The 21,733-nt window shown below is 35.3% G+C and overlaps 1 protein-coding gene across 2 annotated transcripts; it reads right to left on the bottom strand.

Moving 5' to 3' along the window:
• Positions 1-812: 812 nt before the first annotated feature.
• On the bottom strand, positions 813-10,792 carry LOC136202387 (golgin candidate 1). Of its 2 annotated transcripts, none has more exons than XM_065992969.1 (21): positions 10,545-10,792; positions 9,946-10,026; positions 7,241-7,290; positions 6,392-7,123; positions 6,239-6,301; positions 5,724-5,801; positions 5,395-5,598; positions 4,270-4,326; positions 4,077-4,151; positions 3,932-4,003; positions 3,748-3,810; positions 3,551-3,640; positions 3,036-3,113; positions 2,788-2,856; positions 2,385-2,432; positions 2,210-2,305; positions 2,039-2,115; positions 1,749-1,794; positions 1,569-1,667; positions 1,432-1,476; positions 813-1,256 (listed from the first exon to the last, which is right to left on the bottom strand). In XM_065992969.1, exons 1-21 carry the CDS (start codon positions 10,570-10,572, stop codon positions 1,185-1,187), a joined length of 2,223 nt encoding a protein of 740 aa, XP_065849041.1. In that variant the 5' UTR covers positions 10,573-10,792; the 3' UTR covers positions 813-1,184. The 2 variants fall into 2 exon arrangements, with proteins under 2 accessions (XP_065849041.1, XP_065849040.1); XM_065992968.1 differs by having other exon boundaries at positions 3,542-3,640; positions 10,545-10,791.
• Positions 10,793-21,733: the final 10,941 nt, after the last annotated feature.

The raw sequence follows: 21,733 nt of genomic DNA, 5'->3' as shown, positions 1-21,733 counted from the left end.
TTGGAAGTTACTTGTTAAAATGTGTTAGTTTTAGTGAGTTTTTCAAAAGGAGTTAGAAAAGAAAACTAACCCCCTAAAAGGTGCTAGTTTTTGTAATTCTCTCAATTTATATTGGTTAACTAAAAAAAACTCTCTCATGTAATGGTTGGAGAACAAGTCTTGAAATATTGAAAAACACACGAATCAATACAAAAATTTAATGCTTAAATTCTTGGAAAACTAAAACCACTTCAAGAACTAATAATGCTTTAAGCCAATCGAGAATCTATATCTTAATTCAAAATCCATCTTATTGGAATCAAAGAATTAGTAAATCCGGGAATGGAGTCTTTTGACTACTCCATCTTGTTTGTAACAATAACAATAATAATAAATGCAAATGTCTTTTCATGAAAAAGTAGAAGCAAATTTTAGTGGGTGTTTGGTTGCTCATTTTCAAGCTCCTTTTGCCTTTTCACTTCAAAAGAGAGAGTTTTAGGTGTTTGGTTAGTGACCTCCTGTTTGCCTTTTACAATTGAAAAGCAACATTAGGTGTTTGGTTAATGGTCTCCTGTTTGCCTTTTACACACGAAAAGTAGCCTTTTACAAAAGCAGAGAATCTCTGCTTTTTGGAAAAGCAGTTTTTTCCAACAGCAAACAGCAAATCGTAACAGCAACAGCAAACCGTAACAGCAAATAGCAAACTGTAACAGTAAACAGCAAACAGCAACAGCAAACAGTAGGTAAAACAAACGGGCCCTTAGTAACTAAAGTCGAGGCTACTCCAAAAAATAAAAAAGGAAACTGCTGAATCCTAGAACCAAACACCCAAATGACAAATAAAAGAATATTCCATTTACTAAGGGAATTTTGAATTTACAGCAGCACTGTGGAATTATAATTCAAAATCCAAGAGGCATATCTAATTGACAATCAAAACTAAAAGAGAATATTTGCAAGCTCATTTGAATTTATGTCTTCACATGAAGCCATATGGTGCTTCTAAACTACAGCAGTTTCGGGATTGACTGTCTCCTCATATGTCATGTATAAGATGTTAAACAGCAATAGTAGTTTTCGTGGCTTTTCAGCGAATTGTCATTTTTTCTTAATATTCACACCCTGTAGTTTCTTTAGAACACTAAGACACTTTTGCAGACAAAAAGTATAAGGGATTAGCTTTTGCTTACCATCGACTTCCCCAATCATGGTATAGTAGGGTTTGTGAGACCCATAGACTCGGCGACCTCTCGAGCAGAAAGAGCGTCCGCTTGTTCCTTCAAAACGCAAATTGGAAAAACAAAAAAGATAATTAAAGGTCAAAGCATTTCAAGGACACCCTAATCACAATTTGGAAAAAAGTTGCTTCCTTCCTAAACAAAATAACATAGTTTTCTAATTAATGCAGCAAAGCGGAACAATAGCAGAGAAGAATAGGGAAACATTACATACCTGAAGGTGGTGCAATAAATACATCAAGAAGAGGTGCACAAATACCTGCATATAATTTCTCATATTCATCATACAATTTAAATGCTTCAAATAATCCATATTTTTAATTTAAATAATAAATCGAGACGATTTCTTACCAGATAGAATAGCAGGATAAGTCGAGCTGTTGGATACCGCCACAAGAATCTTGTGGCTCTGGCAGCACCTGAATCCAATAGCTTTGCTGCCTTTTGCAACTGAATGGTCCAGTTTGAAACTCAAGGTCATAAGAAATAGATATAGTGAAAGCGGTTATTCAAATACGAGCAAAAGAATACCTGCATGCTTGCAGCCTCCATATGACGGTGATGCAAGGGCAGAGGCCTGTAAAAGTTACAATATAAGAAAATTTCTTTAAAATATTCACTGCCCAAGAGAGTTTGAAGTAAAAAATCCAAAGATAAAGCTAAACACTCGATCAATTGCCAAAAAAAATCATTAAAAAGGAAAACAAAATGGAGCCTTAATCCCAACAAATTTGGGGTCATTTTATGCAAATACTCTTTTCCAAATCCTTATATCAAGAGAAGCATGAAAATGTCAACCCTGTCAGATTGAAATAACATACTCAAGTTCCTTCATTTCTGCTTCTTCCTCCCAAGATGAAGATGCACGACGGGAAACTCTACTTCTTTCAGCCTCGACCTGTTAATGAACAATGTGGGTTATATGCACGATGAAGCAAAAAATCAAGAGTATAGGTAACCATCATTTATCAAGAAAATACTTAAGAACAGACCTGTGCTTCCCGAAGGCGCTTTAACTCCTTCTCCAACTGAAACTCTGCAGCAGCTTTTTCACTAGACATTGCTTCTAACTGTGTTTGCTTGTAATACTGAACCACAGACCATTATTAAAAATTATGCCAGCATAGATTGTGGAGAAAACTGCAATTTATTCTACGATTATCTTACCAATAGATCAGTTAGTTCACGATAGCGCTTCTCCAGCTCCAAATGCTCCTGTAGAAGGCAACTACAGCCAATTAAATGCAGAAGTACATCCTTAATGCAAACTAGTAATATACTTCATTTCCTTATACTTGTCAATGTTTCATGGACTTGTGAGGCAAGTTAATACCCTCATTGTCATCAAGTAGATTTTAATAACGCTATTAATCCTTTTTGCAACAATTTTTTTTTACCTGCCTATGTATATATGGCACATATATTAGCAAACTACAGAGAAATTAGTAATTCCACAATAGTTATGTACACCTTTAGCTTTTAAGGCTGTGCTTTGATTTTTGTTGACACATCTACCAATTTAAAATGACAACAAAAAGGATTGTCTAATCTAATATACTGAATAGATTACATGACGTGAATAGTGCTCAGCGTCCCTCTTCATGGCAGCCATTTCAACCCGCATCTTTTGCACTTCAGCCTGCAGGCAAATAGACCATAGCATACAAATAAATATTCCACAGCATTATCAATGCATGGTAAGAAGAAAAACTCTCCCATTGAAAATTATATTAAATTTGACTACATTTTGTCAACATATTTACAAGGCAACGGAGACAATGATAACAAGATTTGGCAGAAGGGGGAAAAAACCCTTGCCTCCATAGAAGAAAGCTTGCTCTCAGCATCCCTTTGACCTTGACGAGCACGCTCGACTTCTTCCTGCCATGCTTGCATCTAAACATTTTACAAGTTAAGGGTCAGTAAGTGGGCAGAGAGAACAGAGTATGCGGTACAATTACTTACTACTACAGTGCTAGACGATAAATGTTATCACTTCTCTTTTACATCTAACTAGCAGGAAAATTACCTATTTTATTTGTCAAGACCCGAGACAACATTTACGGGTAACAGAAACCTAATTTGGTAAAAAGTGCATACCGCTTGATAGTTAAAAATTCAACATCCAAATGCATACATGCTTCAGAAGGATACTAGTGTAAATATCTCTAAGTCATAAATAAGTATCATTCTTCATAAATTATCATAGTTCTTGGAAAAACTACTTTACTAGAAGGTCAATTAAAAGGATATCTACCCTAGTTCCATGAATTCCCAAAAGTATATATTTCAATCAGTGAGCAGGAATCATATTCCATGGCCACCTGAATTACTTGATTTGCATCTTCTGGGGACTTCTTTTGTCCGCGACGAGCACGAGCTTCCATGTCTTGTAGCTCTTGATTTAGGGATGCACATTCAACCTGATTGGAGACATTGTATGGATCAGTAACTTCCAGCCACTGTTCTTTTTTTCATCATGATGAAACAAGATGCCAGAAAGAAAACATTCACTGCTACTGCTACATACCTCAAGCAGTGCCACCTTCTGCTCAAGTTCTGTTGTCTTTGCTGTTCTCTCATCCGCAATTCTCTAGATAAGGGAGGTAAATTAAATAGACAACTTGAAACCACGAAAATCAATAGAAAGAAGAATATCATCTACACATATATAGCTAAGGAATCACATGCATCATCTGGCAGTGCATTATTACCTGGAGCCTAGCAATAGCAGAGGATGTCTCAACAGCTCTATGTTCCAATTCCACTTCCCTCTCCATAGCTGCCTATTTTACCAAATGGACATTATCAGAATAAAAGAGCACAACGTTTAGATGATTATGTTGATCGGACACAAACCAATTTAGTAGCACTATGAGCTACACGTTCTTCTTCGGCCCTCCTTTCTACTGAGGCGAGCTCCTCCCTAAGTGCCTGATAAGAGAAGAACATAATTTATAATATGAGCATCTCATTGTAAAAAAGCTTATATATGAACTGTCCTAAAATAGAAGTGACATAATTTAATCTATGGTAGAACAACCTAGTTTACCTGCATCATCCTTGTCTCTGTTAGTTCTCTGTTTCGCATAATAGACTCCATGTTTGCCTGGAATATGTAAACTGTTAAAAACCCCTAATAAAGACTAAGTACTTTGATAATGTAAGGTTTCACTAGAAGAAGAAAGACTAATCCCTAAATTTAATGACAAACCAAAGGAGCAAGTCAAAACTACAAGAAATAAAAGTTACCTAAAATTATTACAGTCATCTACAATAACAAAGTAAGTAACTAGCTCTAGAGTGAAAATGGACGAGAGGAAGTATTGATAGTGAATAAATGCCAACTGTAGTAACATGAGATAGAGTAAGGAACAGCCCATTAGTTTGCATCACATAGAAATTAATTAGCCGAAAAAATCGCTCTCCAATTAACTCAAACATTAGAATTGTTTTGGCAGGTTTGCGAAATGGAAGGCACGATATATTTTCTTCATAAGTCTGTATAAGACAACTGTTGACTACTCAACGATGCTTAGTGAAGAGAGAGAGAGAGAGAGAGAGTCCTATTCTATTCAAATAAAAAAATAGATTAAACATTTCACTTAGGCTTAATTTTGGCAGAGTAAACTGCAAAGTGTGCTGGTTTACATGAAGAAGTCATCTTCATAAGAACAGATCAAGAATATCACAATTTTGAACATGAATGTTATGCGCCCGCGAATAGGTTCTCGTCACGGGTCTTCCCACAATGAAATCAGATGTGATTCCTTTGTTGGTATTTCTGCCCTTCTTTGAAGGACCTATTTTCTTAACGATGGATGGTGGATTTTTTGATTTAAGAGATCACCAACTCTTCCTGATATTTTTGATTTAAAATTATGCCTAAAATTGATCGATAAAGAATCCCCTTTTATAAAGAGGTACAAGATTCCTAAGCACCTAAGGTATCCTTAGCCAAGAAGGATTCTACCACCCTTAGGATTCTACCAAAAATAAAAGAATAAAAGCCTAATAAATACTACCAGCAAAAAGACACAAACTGACCTAAATAATAGGCAGTAACTGAACATAAAATAATAAAAGACTCCTAAATTTTAAAGACACTTAAATAATAAAAAACCCTAAATAGTATAACCTAAAATAAGACAACCATAACAATGAAAGAGGAGCAAACCTGCAGAGAAGCCAGATTTCCTTCAGATAAAGCAGCCTGCTTCTTGAGTGCATCCATTGAATTAACAAGGGATTCAATTTCAGAATTTTTTGCAGCTAAAGCCTCAGCCATATTTGACTCTACTTTTGTCACTTCACCTTTAGATATAGATAAATCTTGCTGTAGCTGCTTCATTCGAGCCTCGTATGATTTACTCAGCTCCCTCTGTTAAGGCAAACGCCAAGTAAAGCTCTCTTCAATAACATCGCAGCAGGTGCATATAGACAAATATTTGACAATTTTCAGAACCCATAAAGATCAAGAACAGAAATAGAAATAGGCTATCCCACCTCTGCAACGAGAAGTTCCTCTAGCTGTGCATTCTCAGATTTGTATTCTTGAAGGCGGGTTGAAAGCCCAGCACATACCTGAATGATTAATGGAAGATCAATAAACCATCCAAAAAAAGGAATCCTGCAGGTATAATAGAACTTGGGGGCAGAAAGAACAGCTGATTCAAGCAGATAAAGTTATCCAGTCTAAGATGATCCTTCTAGGAAGAAGCATCTCTGTGAGAATGGTCCTACAAGCCATCTGATTATGGGTAGATACATAATCCAAAATCACTAGAGTATCTTGCAATAGGCCTTACTTAGACAAGTCATTTTGTGTAAGACCTACAACTTACGACTAAGGTTTGTACTTGGTATTCCTATCCTAGGACCTTCTAATTATTGACCAGCTGTCTAAGATGGATTTAATTTTCTATCAATACATAGTAGACCATAGAAAGCCACTGAATCCTAACATAGTCCGGTCACTCAAGTGACAATAGTGAAAGTAATTGTTAGCATCTAGAGCTTACCCGTGCTAGCCTCGCCTCTTTAGATTGGCCAGTGGAAACTGCAGTCTTGAGCAACCCTTGAGCCTGTAGACCAACGATAACTAATCAAAGAATTCTAGCACGCACACAAGGATATCTGTAGCATGCCTTTCTCCCCTATAATAGATAAATTACCTCATCAAGTTGGTCCTGAATTCTCTCAAGTGAAGACTCAGCTTTATGCTGCCTCTTAGGTGACATATCAGCTTGATGCTGCCTCTTAGGTGAAGCATCAGCTTTATGCTGCCTCTTAGGTGAAGCATCAGCTTTATGCTGCTGCTGCTGGTTCGGCTGATTCACAAGAGGCTCAACCATAATATCAACATCTTTTTGTGGAGCTTCACCATTTGCAGGAGTGTCAGCAATTGAAGATTCCAAACTCTCTTGGTCAATGTTTGAAGGAACATCAATATTCCTAAGCTTGTCTGTTTCACTCACATCAATTGGATTTTCTTGACTGTTTTCATTGGAAACTTCCATGTCTTTGGCAGGTAAAGATGGAGGTTGTTCAAAATCAATATCAAAAGCCTTCTCATTCAGAATCTCACCATTTGATACTGTCACTGATGCTGAAGCATCTACATCGAAAGCAGATATGGGAACTTCCACAGGATAAGTATCATGTTTAATATCTTCAGTAGCTAGTCCCTCCGACGATTTAATGCTGGAGGCATCTTCAATAGTATTTGGTTTCTCTTCAGTGGCTGTTTGAGGTATAGACTTGTGAGACGGGGTTGCATTATTTTCATCTTGAAGAGCAGTTCTATCTTCATCAGTCGCTACATCTGATTTTGAAGGTTGTGTACTAGTCAACTCCCCAGTAGCATCACTTGCTTTATGCGATTCTATGGATAGAGTCTTTTTAGCCTACAAAGAACCCATTTGTAGATTTAACCATCAGAAAGTTTCACATAACATGAATATATGGTGGTAAATAAAAAGGTTTAGGAGCCATTACAAGAATACAGGTATGGCGATAGATACCTTTCTCCTTGCCTTTGCTCTCTTAGATCCAGATCCTTGTCCATTAGAAGCTTAAAAGATTTCAAAGGGAAAAAAAGGAACAGTAACAATGTCGTCAATCAGGAGAGTGAAATCATCAATACTAGATTTATTACTATATCTTCTTCTTTTACCGGAATATTTTCAAGATTCGCTATACTTATCTATTAAAATAACTAGGATTTCCTCTCTACCTTCAGCTCAGATGAACTATTTTTGAAAGTTTTAGGACTAGAACGTCACTAGATAGAGCACATTGTCAATACTCAAATGCATCTTTGGACATTTTCAACGAGCATTCTACCAGAATTATGAGTTTTTGCAATTATCATTGCCACACATGAGATTCTATGGCTACCATGCTTTCAGTTCAACAGAATTGAACTGCAAGTAAAATTAATTTACAGGATGGGATTTTGTTCTGGTGTTGACGAGACTATAGTAATAATAGTCTAACAACCACTGGATTTGCTCATCCTGCTTATCTATTAAAATAACTAGGATTTTCTTTCTACTTCCAAGCTCAGATGACATGTTTTTGAAAGTTTTAGGACTAAACGTCATTAAAGTACATTGTCAATACTCAAACACATCTTTTGAAATTTTCAAAAAACATTCAACTGGAATTAGGAGTTTTTACAATTATCATTGCCATACATGAAATTGTTTAGTTAGCATGCTTTCAGTTCAACAGAATTTGACTGCAAGTAAAATTAATTTACAGGTTTAAATTACAATGAAGGATGTGGACCAGAAAGTCCTAGTTGGAGATAAGGATATCAAGGAACGATGGAGGTCCTATTTTGATGACTTATTTAATGGAGATCGCCAACAAGATGTTGGAGATATAAGTATCCATCACGATATGATAAATCATGAATGCCTGCGGAGAATTCAAAAGGGTGAAGTCAAAATGGCATTAAGTAAGATGAAGTTGAAGAAAGCAGTAGGACCTGATGGCATCCCTATTGAGATTTGGAGATGTTTGGGAGAAAGAGGAATCGAATGGTTGACGACGTTCTTCAACAAAATTTGGAGAAACAATAAGATGCCATCAGAATGGAGGAAAAGTACCTTAATCCCTTTGTATAAGAACAAAGGCGATGTCCAAGATTGTGCCAACTATCGGGGAATCAAATTAATGAGTCACACTATGAAACTTTGGGAGCGAGTGATTGAACAAAGGCTAAGGAGGACGGTGAAGATCTCGGAAAACCAGTTTGGCTTTATGCCGGGAAGATCAACTATGGAAGCCATCCATCTAATGAGACAATTAATGGAGCACTATCGAAATAAGAAGAAAGACTTGCATATGGTTTTCATTGACTTGGAGAAAGCATATGATAAGGTACCAAGGGAAGTACTTTGGTGGGCCTTGATAAGGAAAGGCATTTCGCGGAAATATATTGACATCATAAAGGACATGTATGAGGGAGTATGCACGAGTGTACGTACTAGTGTTGGGAAAACTGAAGAGTTTCCTATTACGATTGGAGTGCATCAAGGTTCCGCACTAAGCCCATTTCTTTTTGCCATCGTTATGGATGAACTAACAAGTTCACTTCAAGATGGTATACCATGGTGCATGCTGTTTGCAGATGATATTGTGTTGGTTGATGAGACGAAAGAAGGAGTGGAGATGAAGTTGGAACTATGGAGGCAAACTCTAGAATCTAGAGGCTTTAAGTTGAGTCGAAGTAAGACAGAATATTTGGAGTGTAAGTTTAGCGGCCGTAGGAGTAGGGAGGCAGGGACAATCACCCTAGATGGGAGAGTTGTTCAGGCCTCGGATTGCTTCCGGTATTTAGGATCTATTATCCAAACGGATGGAGAAGTAGATGGAGATGTTGCCCATAGGATTAAAGCTGGTTGGTCGAAGTGGAAGAGTGCTACGGGTTTCCTTTGTGATCCCGGCATGCCTAATAGATTGAAGGGAAAATTCTACCGGAAGGCAATTAGACCAGCATTGTTATATGGTACGGAGTGTTGGGCAGTGAAACACTGCCACATCCATAAGATGTCGGTGGCGGAGATGCGTATGTTGAGATGGATGTGTGGTCACACGAGAAAGGACCGGGTGCGTAATGAAATAATTAGGACAAAAGTAGGGGTTACATCTATTGAGAATAAAATGAGAGAAAACCGACTAAGGTGGTTTGGCCATGTGAGACGTAGAGCGCTTGATGCGCCGGTTAGGAGAACCGAAGAGTGGCAAAGGGATGTAGTGGTGAGGGGTAGGGGAAGACCTAAGCAAACTTGGAGGAGGGTGATCGAGAGTGATATGAGTTTATTGGGAATTGAGGAAAATATGGTAGTGGATAGGACGGAGTGGAGGGAGCGAATCTGTGTCGCTGACACGACTTGATTTTCACGGTTTTATATGATGGTTCATGTTAGCCGACCCCGAATCATTTCGGGACTAAGGCTTTGTTGTTGTTGTTGTTTAAATTACAATGAAATAGCAGTGCATCAACTCTAAATTTTAAAAGTTTGAAGCTATTGGGGATATTACATATCACCAAGCACTAACTATAAAGTGAGCTCATTGTTATAATTGCTTCTATGGTTGAATGTCCAAAGCAGGACAGTATTAATCATGTTTAATCTTCCAAAGAGACTGACAATCAGTTGATAAAACCCTCTCAACGTCAAAGAAACATCAAGGACAGACAACTGAAGACACATACCTGGCAACTGAGAATCAGACTGCTCATCTGCCAATTCACTAACAACCAACTTTGCCCTCCGGTCTACAACTTCAAATAAATCTGACCATGACAATAACAAACTTCATACTTTATTGAATTGAAGGATCACAATTGACAGAAACTTGTGAAATGTATCCTGAATTACAAGTTTTTGCATCAATAAATATTAGCAAGAGGTGCCACCTTGTACAACTTCCAACAAAAGAATTTCAAGCAAATTATAAAATTAGGATAGATAGAATTTTTTTGTAAAAATACCAGATGATTACAATGAGATGTTGCCATACAACAAAATAATAGACGGAATTAATTGAGAAATAAGATAAATGCAGAACAATCTATTCCGGATATCAAGATCATAGCAAAACAAGTCAGAGTAAAGCAAATTAGATAAATAGACACAAGCAGACACTGTAACCGAAAAATACAATACATTCTATGACAAGCGCAAATCCAGCTAATTCACAAATCAAAATATATTCGTTGCCACTGTAGCTTACGGATCAGACCATAGAATCGTGGAAATGGAATTTGAAAGAACAAGAAATTAAAGGAGATAGATTCTGTGAAACACAAACCTTCTGCGGCTTTGAGCCAATAAGCCATAAATAAAAATTACTCCAGTAAATAGAGCCCTAAACTCGGATAGATGGAGCTTCCATACGCCAATGACCGTTGCTGTAATGCTATTCCGCGATCAGGAGAAATACCGATTAAGTTTATCTTTTCCAAGATTGATTCAGTGATTTTGAAGAAATGTAATGAATTCGTTTCAGAAATCTAATGATGAATTCGAGTTTGTTGAAGCACAGGCAGGCGTATCCCAGCAGCAGGATGGGGATATGTTCTGGTGTTGACGAGACTATAGTAATAGTGTAACAACCACTGGATTGGTCCAATTGAGTGGCGATCCGCAATTAGAAATGGACTAGGCCTGATATAAGAAAAGACCATTGGGATTTTACGTCAGCGGCCCAAATACATGAATTTCTGAATTCGCATTCCATTGGGCTTTTTACGGTTCTTTAAGTGGCCCAAACAAGTGAATTTCTGAAATTGTATTTAATAATAATAATAATATCATTGAGGAAATTACCAAATATGTGATATTTTTCAAGTTTTTTTTTTTTTTTTGTGAGAAAATACTTGTAATTTCGTTAGATGAAAATAGAAGAACAAGTACAACAAGCAAAATGTAAAAATCTTACATGATTACACGCTAAAACAAAAACAACATCCACAAAGGGATGAAAATGACTACAAAGAGCAAAAAGAAACCATAAAAGGCATAAAAAATACAAAACAACAATATATTTTTTGTAAATCCAAATCTGCTGAGAGACATCTGCAATCCAAACTCCATCCTTTAGACTATTCCGAATATTTGGATATGAGTCTTTTTTTTTGTTGTAACCACGTAGATTTATTGATCTACGGACAAGATAAACCATTTCTGCTTTTGCTAAATCCGAAAAAAGCATAAACAATAGAATAATAGAAAACAAATACAATCAGACGGATAAAGAGTTCCAATGAAATATATGAACACAGACTAAAAAAGCAATAAAAAGAAATATAGAAATGTAACCCGATGTGAGGAGGAAGAAGGAAGATCCTTCATCCTCATCAAAGTAGATCAACAAAATAGAAAATGAGAAAGAGAAAGAGAAAGGAAGTAGAAAAATTGGCAGTTTTTTTTGTTTGGTTTCTGCTCAAGTTTTCTCTCTGAATAAATACTAGAGATATAAAAATTTCAAAAAAAAAATATATATACATATCGCAGACCTAAAATGAAATTCCGCGAATGCCTAGTCGTTAAGAGTTTGGATTAATTGGCTTTTTACAGTTACCTTTTTTATTTAAAAATAACCTAACGTTTACCTCTAGAAGCAATTTTACCTATAACATTTTAAATTGTGTAATTTTATCTTTAACGTTGGCAGTCAAGAGCAATTTTTCCCCAACGTTGACAAATTGAATCAATTTCAGGCATCGTTACAAAACATATATATTATGTTCCTTATTCTTTTACACCTGCATATCACTTGTTTCTAAAAAATTTTTTTTATATATTTTGTGATTTAATAATAGAATTAGAAATTAATATTTTTAAGTTCAACGAAATATTTGGATTTTTTTATCCAACTTATGCAAAATATAATATATTTTTTATTTTTTTTCACATCTAATCATATGTTTGTGATCTGTTGCTGATTAATGATAAATTGACGCACATATGAAGTGTAGATGACAAGATTCATGACCGAGAAAACAATTTGATGAGTTATTTCTCAAATTGATCCAAGTTATCAATGTTAGGGGGTAAAATTGCTATTGGCTGCCAACTTTTAGAATACAATTGCACCATTTTAAACGTTAAGGATAAAATTGCTCATTACTGTAAATGTTAGAGGTATTTTTACACATTATTTCTTAAATAAAATTCTTATGAAGATATAATGGAAATAAGTACGGGGATAAAGGTTCTCGTCCCCATCCCCACCACATTCTCATCTCTAGAAAAATTTTCTTTCCTATTTCTATTCAAGAGGGAAAAAAAAAAGATTCTCTCTTGGGACGAATATCTGAGAATGAGAATGAATAATCTCCATCCCATTTAAAATTCTATTTGGATCCGAGTCTGGTTGAGCCAAGGTTAAAAAAACTAGTTCCAAAATTCCAAACCAACCTAAGCCAATCAACTAATATACATATTTAAAAAAATTAAAATAAACTATAATTATGAACAATAAAAATGTCAAAAACTAGAATTTAGGTAATTAAATTAACAAAACCCAATAAAGATAATTTGAAATATTTAATAAATAATAAATATTTAAACCCAATCTGTTTCACACGTGGGCTTACATAGGTCCAAACCAGATTAAATGTCCAAAGCTTGTATCTAATCTCAAACTGTGAAAGACGGACTACAAAGTTTTAGAATACTCGTCAAGGAAGTACATACTTACTCTATTACTTTAGGGAAAATTACAAAACTGGGTCAAATGGGAGGCCCATTTACATATTTAATCCATTTACTCAACCTATTACATATCTAGACTGATTTTGTGTGACTTTCCCATAATACCCTCAATATTTACGCGTGGCTCGCCCCATCCCGTCTGACTTCGCATATTCGACCATATGCGAAGCCTGCGAGCTAATGTTTGGATTTACTTAATGAATTTAGTTCGCATATGCTTCGCCTGCGAAGCTGAAGTTTGTTTTGCTTGATGAATTTAGTTCGCATATGCGAATGCTGGATATGATTTGAAGCTAATTCGCAAAGTGGTATATAACAAAAAATGGCAAACAACAACGGATTCGAACATTAAAATCATAACATTATCAAAATTTACAACAAGATTGCCACAATAACAACATTCAAATCATAACATTATCAAAATTTACAACAAGATTGCCACAATGAACTCTACTAACTAATCATTTCAAAGTGAACCTAACTAATCTGGTACCAATCTTGAAACGGATGAGTAATCTTGGTGTGCACCATGAGACACATCCATCCCAAAAAGGTCTGGACTTCCAGACCTTTTGGGATGGACGTGCCCCACGGTGCACACCAAGATTACTCATCCGATTTAAAATTGGTACCAGATTAAGTTATGTTCACTTTGAAGATTGGCACCATGGGATGGACGTGTCCCATGGTGCACCCCAAGATTGACACAACCTCTCCTAACCAACCACTTTAGGAGTGAATGTGTCAATGTTGGGGAAGTTCATCCCTATACAGGAAGGAAAATCATCTCTCCTGCAGCCCAGTACGTCGCCTTCCAGAAAGGGATGTTACGTATTCAACCATCTACAGAAAAAATTAATCGTGTTAGGCATGGAAAAAGACGAGTTTGGCTTCGCGAAATGAAGATTAGCGAAGCATGCGAATGTAAATGTGCAGGGGAAGAGGTGATTTTACTTCGCATATCGATGCTTTCGCGAAGTCTGCGAGGTCTGAAACGTGAGGATCTATTCGCAGACTTCGCGAACTAATCGATTCGCGAGGTAGATTCATACGTTTCAGACTCTTTCTCTTCGCATATCTTCGCGAAATCATCGATTAACGAAGTAGATCGTCACTTTCCAGGCTCGTTCTCTTCGGAAAGCTTAGCGAAACCATCGATTGCGAAGTGAATTCATGAAAAAACGCAGAAAAAACAGATACTTACATTTTTCGCCCCTTTCACCCCCAAAAGCGACAATAACAATATGATAACATGGGAAGAACGAAGGAAATAACGTAGAAAAACCATTTCTTTGATGGTAACAAGAAGAAAGAAACCAAGCAACGAACATGAAGATGAAAAGCCATGGCTTCGTTTTCTAGGGTTGGGAAGTTGCAGAATCAAGAGATGAAGAGAGGAAAAAGAGAAATTCATTGTGATTTTGACTAAATGGTGCAGATTTTGTGCAATTTAAAGGAAGAAAGGAAGATCAGAAGTCTTGAAATCATTAATGCAGGAGCAACTTTTCGCATAACCAAGGAGATAGGGGGAGCGGCGATTCGCGAGTGGTGGACGTGGGAAGGTTAGGGGTATTATGGAAAAGTCACACAAAATCAGTCTAAATATATAGTATGATGAGTAAATGGGTTAAATATGTAAATGGACCTCCCATTTGATCCAGTTTTGTAATTTTTCCATTACTTTATCACTTAATTTCAGTATCAGTAATTTCAGTTTAGATCAATAATATTATATTCAGTTCAGTTCAGTAATTTATTATTACTTATTATAATTATAATTATTTTTTATCATAATTATTATTATTAGAACCATTATTATTTTTATAAGCTTTTTATTTTAATTATTACTATTTTTAAAAGATTATATTATTATTTCGGTTTCAGTAAAATTCAGTTCAGTTCAGTTTAGTTCAGTTCATTTTACTTAATGTCAGTCAAAAAGAACATAGTCTTCGTTATAAAAGAAGTTATATATTTTCTTTTATTGGGATAAGAGTTAGATTTGAACTTAACGTTTTTGGAAAAATACAGATTTAACTCTAATATATGAAATGATACAAATTTAACTTTAATGTTCCAAAACAATATCAATTTTAACCTTACGTTATCAAAAATTTGAAAAAATTAGGTTGACTGTTATTTAACTGTCATAACGGAACTTCCAAATATCAGTTATTTCTAAGATATTTAGTTATTACTGACACAATTACTAAGTCTGCTATATATAAGTTAATCACAATTTTTTTTGGCCTAATAAACGAATAACCCCCTGAACTTGTCTAAATATTGCAACTGTCCCCCTCAACTTTCAATTGTAACAACTTACCCCTTAAACTTGTTCAATTGTAAAACATAACCCCAAATTGGAATTTTTTTTATCCCGTACTTGAAGCAATAGTAAAAGCGTTTCCCCGGATTCGTATCATGCCAAAGATCTGATTATCACAGTCCACGAACATTGCCGATTTTGCATTTCACGTGTCTCTTCAATTGCAGTCCATGTCAGCAATTTGGGGATATATTTTACAATTGGATAAGTTTAAGGGGTAAATTGTTACAATTAGACAAGTTTGAGGGGTAAGTTGTTACAATTGAAAGTTGGAGGGGACAGTTGCAACATTTGGACAAGTTCAGGGGGTTATTCGTGTATTAAGCCTTTTTTTTCTTAAAGTTTCTAAAATGTTTATTATGTTACTAGTATAGTTACAAATAATCAACTAAAAATGTATAAATCTGGTTCAGTTTTTTGGAAGGTACAACGTAATAGTTAAATAACAATCAAATCAATCTTTTCAAATTTTCGAGAATATAAGACTAAATTTGATCTTGTTTAAAAACGTTGGGGTTAAATTTAGACTGTATTATATGTTATGGCCAAATCTGGATTTTCATAAAAACGTTCATGTCAAATTTTGCGTTTATGCTTTTCTTTTTTATATACCTATAAATAACTCTAGGAAAAAGTTCAAAATTAATCCTTGTGGTTTGACCAATTTGCAAAAACAGATCTTGTGGTTTAAAAGTTTACAAGTATGGATATGTACTTTGTGAATTTTGCAGTTAAAGGATATGTGAGTCAAATTTTCAATCAAATTAATAATGCTTGTGGTTTAGTTAATTTGCAAAATTAGACCGTATATTTTTTATAATTTGCAAAATCATCATTTTTCATTGCTCCAAATCGCTCCATTTTGGAGTAAATAGTCACGACAACAGTTTTTGAATGAATGACTAAGTTTATAAACCGCAAAAAGCACAAATTTCTGTTTGCAAAATTTTAAACATCAACGATTGTCTTTCCAAATCGACCAAACCACGATTGTCTTTCCAAATCGACCAAACCACGAGCTACTTTTCTCATAACTCTAATTCCAACCCTTTTTACTTATATGTTTTTAAGAAGCAATACAAGGAGTATTCTAAATTGTCTGCAGAAGCAAAAGGGCAGTGAAGTGGCCTACTTGATATGATATTTTTGTGGCCTTTCTATTGCCCAAGAAGTTGGGTTATGAATCATTAAGGATTGAAGTTGATTGTTAATGCTATTATTTGTGAGAATTGCTGAAATGGTCCTTGTGCACCCTTTTCATAAAGCTTAGGCATTTATTGTTGAAAGAGTTGATTCTTGTTTAAAGTTGTTCATATATTTATATTTAGAGTTTGAAATCAAGTTGTTGATTTCTATCTATAATCACTCATTCTTATCCAATTAGTTATTCCAAGTTGATCATATTTACACTAAGCATATAATTATTGTTGATTTCATTTTATTTCTGGGAACTTTTTTTTTTTTTTTGTTGCATTTCAATTCTAAATAGGAGATAAAAAAAAACGTATCGTAAGAGAAAATCAACTATTCCTTTTATCTATCTCTCACTCAATTTATGACGCAAGACATACTTGGCATACTTTAATCATATTAACTATATTAGCTTTAGTGAACTCTAACTCTTAGCCATATTAATAATCCGTTTGGTTTACTGTTGGAAAAGCGGAGATTCTCTACTGTTGGAAAAAGTTGTTTTTCATGTATAAAATAACAACAGTGGTCCCCTAACCAAACACTTAAAACTCTCACTTTTAATATGAGGAGACACATAAAAGGAGAAAAATGAGTAAACAAGCATCCTCTAACTTAGATTAAAGTAGGATAAATATGACTAATTAAGGCTGACTTGAGTGATTAATGACCTCAAATCGCTTAAACTAGAGATTTCAAGTTCGAATCCCAACGTACGCAAAAAAAAACATTAATTGGTAGAGGATCCACCCAAAAGTGTCTGACGAGTCTTGAACCGAGAAATCCAATAAACTATAAAAAGAAGTAAGATAAGTATGACATGTACATAAGGTTGCAAATGGAGGGGAGATTACCCGTCCCTAGTGGGGATTCGCTCCAATGGAAACAGAGTATCCCCGTATATATTCCACATGGGGCGAGGATATGCTCAGAGGAGGGAATAGTACCGAGATGAGGACCTCTCCCATCTCCTGTAGTTTATATGGATTTTCATAAGTTTATATTACGATTGGAGTGCATCAAGGTTCCGCACTAAGCCCATTTCTTTTTGCCATCGTTATGGATGAACTAACAAGTTCCCTTCAAGATGGTATACCATGGTGCATGCTGTTTGCATATGATATTGTGTTGGTTGATGAGACGAAAGAAGGAGTGGAGAGGAAGTTGGAACTATGGAGACAAACTCTAGAATCTAGAGGCTTTAAGTTGAGCCGAAGTAAGACAGAATATTTGGAGTGTAAGTTTAGCGGCCATAGGAGTAGGGAGGCAGGGACAATCACCCTAGATGGGAGAGTTGTTCAGGCCTCGGATTGCTTCCGGTATTTAGGATCTATTATCCAAACGAATGGAGAAGTAGATGGAGATGTTGCTCATATGATTAAAGCTGGTTGGTCGAAGTGGAAGAGTGCTACGGGTTTCCTTTGTGACCCCGACATGCCTAATAGATTGAAGGGGAAATTCTACCGGACGGCAATTAGACCAGCATTGTTATATGGTACGGAGTGTTGGGCAGTGAAACACTGCCACATCCATAAGATGTCGGTGGCGGAGATGCGTATGTTGAGATGGATGTGTGGTCATACGAGAAAGGATTGGGTGAGTAATGAAATAATTAGGACAAAAGTAGGGGTCACATCTATTGAGAATAAAATGAGAGAAAACCGACTAAGGTGGTTTGGCCATGTGAGACGTAGAGCGCTTGATGCGTCGGTTAGGAGAACCGAAGAGTGGCAAAGGGATGTAGTGGTGAGGGGTAGGGGAAGACCTAAGGAAACTTGGAGGAGGGTGATCGAGAGTGATATGAGTTTACTGGGAATTGAGAAAAATATGGTAGTGGATAGGACGGAGTGGAGGGAGAGAATTTGTGTCGCTGACACGACTTGATTTCACGGTTTTATATGATGGTTTATATTAGCCGACCCCGAATCATTTCGGGACTAAGGCTTTGTTGTTGTTGTTGTTGATGATGCCAATATGAGAGGTAAAATTGTACTATTTTAAATGTTAGGAGTAAAATTGCTCATCACCGTAAAAGTTAGAGTTTACGCTTTATCCCTAATTTTAATGGATTTAGCTGACATTACATGGATGAGTTTCCCATTATATATATAATTTTTTGGATTTTTTTTTTTTTGAAAAATAATTTTTTGGAACTTTTAGACGTGTGAATTTGGAGACAAATATACTTTTGAATTTATAAATTGAAGCTCTTTTCTTCTACCTAATAATGCAATGCTAATTCTACATGAAAAATATAATTAAAAAAGAAATGACAATATTTAGGATTTGGTTCCACGTCCACACTTTTATTATATAGATAAACACAGACTTCAACCACTAAAAAGCTACTTAATAATAACATAAAAAAAGCATCTCCACATCCACTAATCCATGACAAGTTTCTCCTTCAAAGGTAATTTGATTGGGCATGAACTCAAAAAATGCTCAAAATACACATAAAAGTAATTAAATTGTTGCTTTTCTAAAGTTCCCTAATTAAAGTAAAGCAAATATCATAATTTATATTCTTTCTTACTAAGAAAAGCATAGATTATGATTGTAATGTGATTCATATAATTAATGAATCCAATTGAATCTTCAAGTGGATATGTATTAGTTATCCACTTCCTCTTGTTTGATATAGATTCCCAAAGCTAGCTAGTCTTATCAATTCTAATAATCCAAATATGAATAAAGTTTAAGTTTAAGGCTTTTTTTTTTTTTTGTTAGAGTAGAACTTCGTTGGGAAAATTACAGCGGAACAGTGTCGTCATGATATCGTATTACTGGTCACAAATTATCTAGCATGAGATTAATCAGTAGATGAAAATGATAAGTCCACGAACTAAGAGTGGACGATTGAGATAAAAAGAGGGCGATACATAGAACGAGTCAGAAAGAGGCAACTAATTTTTTCCCTTAGACTGAATAGAGAGCTTACGGGGTTAGAGTATTAGCGGGCTTAAATTATCTATTTATAGTTTAAGGATTAGGGAACCCCCTCACCCTAATCCACATCTCTTTAGATGGATCTGTCTCATTACTATTATGGCCTTAGCTATTATTCGACCCACGGTCTGAATAATTCTAACATATCCCACTCGCACGTAATGGAAAAAATTACAAGACTCGTCTCAATCTCATCCATACTTTGCAAACAATTTGTATGACTGACATACTATCAAGAGTTCTAGTGTTACATATTCATTGGAGATATATAATCCTTGATTTGAATATGGATCATCTCTGGTGTATGCTTTATTCCGGATTCTATATCACATCCACCGCAACAATTTTGATCTCTAGAATTTTTTATTTTTCACAAATATTCACACGTGCATAAGTGTCTTGATAGTGAAATACAAATGTGAACTCATAGGTATCTTTCTCTCCTACTATATTTTTTCCATCATAATCTAATTTGCTTATCTGGTAGGGTTCTTTTCGGTTAGAATTATCACATCAACCTAGAGATGATCCTTCCAAGGTAGCCACATCGGATTATACTTCTAGAATAAGTTAAGGGTCAAAGGATAAGTGTTGTCGAGAAACTATAGTTTCACGATGTAAGTCTCACACTAGGGAAATGTGAGATCGTCTCTTTCCATTTTATAGTCGCAAAGCACACATAGTATGAAAACATCTGTTATAATGTTCAATCCTTACTTTAAAAGAAGAGTATGTGACTCTTTCTAACACCATACAAAAGCATAAGTTCATATGTGCCAAAACATCTAATTTTAGTCTATACATTTAGAGATTACTTCCGGCTATAAAGATGGAAGGCTTTAAGTTCTTTTTAACTTGTCATTTAGATTACACTTAATCTTTTGCATACATGTGTAGTGTATGTTATCAGCTTGCTCTTGCACATATAATGAAATTACTTTTATACTTCTTGTAAGACGGATTTTGTTACTGAACACACTATCGAATTGTACAAAAACAACATCATATTTATCTTTATCACCATATGACAAAATAAGGATAAACACTCGTGTGAGTGAGCCACTGATCTATCTAACATGCATTTCAATATAACATCAAACATCAACAAATGATATTTGCACTCGTGTAATGGAAAAATTCATGAAACCTTTATTAAATAATCATGTTCACAAAATACATGAAACATAAGTATGCTTAGATCATATGCAATTTTTGGGATCTAATATGTTTAACATAAACATATCCTTTGACAGGTTTTGTAAGAGGGTCTGCTACCATGTCATGAGTCGATATATACTTCAGACTAACTTCTTTGCGTGCAATTAGATCCTTAACAAAGTGGTACTTAATCTTTATGTGCTTTGTCTTGCTATAGTATCTCTCATACTTTACAAAATCAATAGCAGATTGACTATCATTGCTAACAATGACTAGAGTATTAAAGGTAGTAACTTTCAGATGGTTCAAGAATTTGTTCAATCATACTACCTTTTGAACTGCTATAATAAGTATGATACGTACTCGGCTTTCATGGTGGACAATGCTACACACGTCAATTTCTTGTTACTCCATGATATAACACCATTCCCGATAAATAATATGTAGCCTAACATGGACTTCCTTTGTTCCAAGTCTCTCACCCAATCAACATTTATGTATTCCTCTAAGATTAAGTTCTTTACCCTGATATAACAAAGAATAATCTGCAGTTGCTTTAGGATATCTTAATATTCTTTTAACACCACTATACTAGTTTTGGGTTTGGTTGATATCAACAATGTGACAAATATCGATTTTTGTACAGAATGCAACATACATCAAACTGCATACGACACTAGCATAGGGAACACGTTTCATATTTTCAATCTCTTCTTATGTTTGGGGACACATATATGTACTGTGTGTGATGTCTTTTATCATCGGGCTATCTATGGGTTTTCTACTGCGTATATTGAATCGATAAAAAACCTTGTGGACATAGGTCTATTTAGACAGACGCAACAATTTCTTCGAACAATCTCTTGCAATTTTAACTCCAAGAATATATGCGGTTTCACCCATATCTTTCATATCAAAACTTGAACTGAGCAAAACTTTGATCTGGTTTACAAATTCAATGTCATTTCTTGCTATTAAGATGTCATCAACATATAATAATAGAATAGAATTTTTTTTACCTAGCATTTTGTGTAGACACAATGATCTTCTTCAATTAGACTGAAGTCATTTAAGATCATCTGGTTATGAAATAGAATGTACCATTGTCTAGAAGACCATTTGTGGCCATAAATTAAGTTGTTCCATTTGCAAAC

Source organism: Euphorbia lathyris, chromosome 8 (assembly GCF_963576675.1).
Source record: "Euphorbia lathyris chromosome 8, ddEupLath1.1, whole genome shotgun sequence".
Lineage (NCBI taxonomy): Eukaryota > Viridiplantae > Streptophyta > Magnoliopsida > Malpighiales > Euphorbiaceae > Euphorbia > Euphorbia lathyris.
The sequence above is the reverse complement of the archived record's forward strand: the minus strand, read 5'-3'. Positions and strand labels throughout refer to the sequence as shown.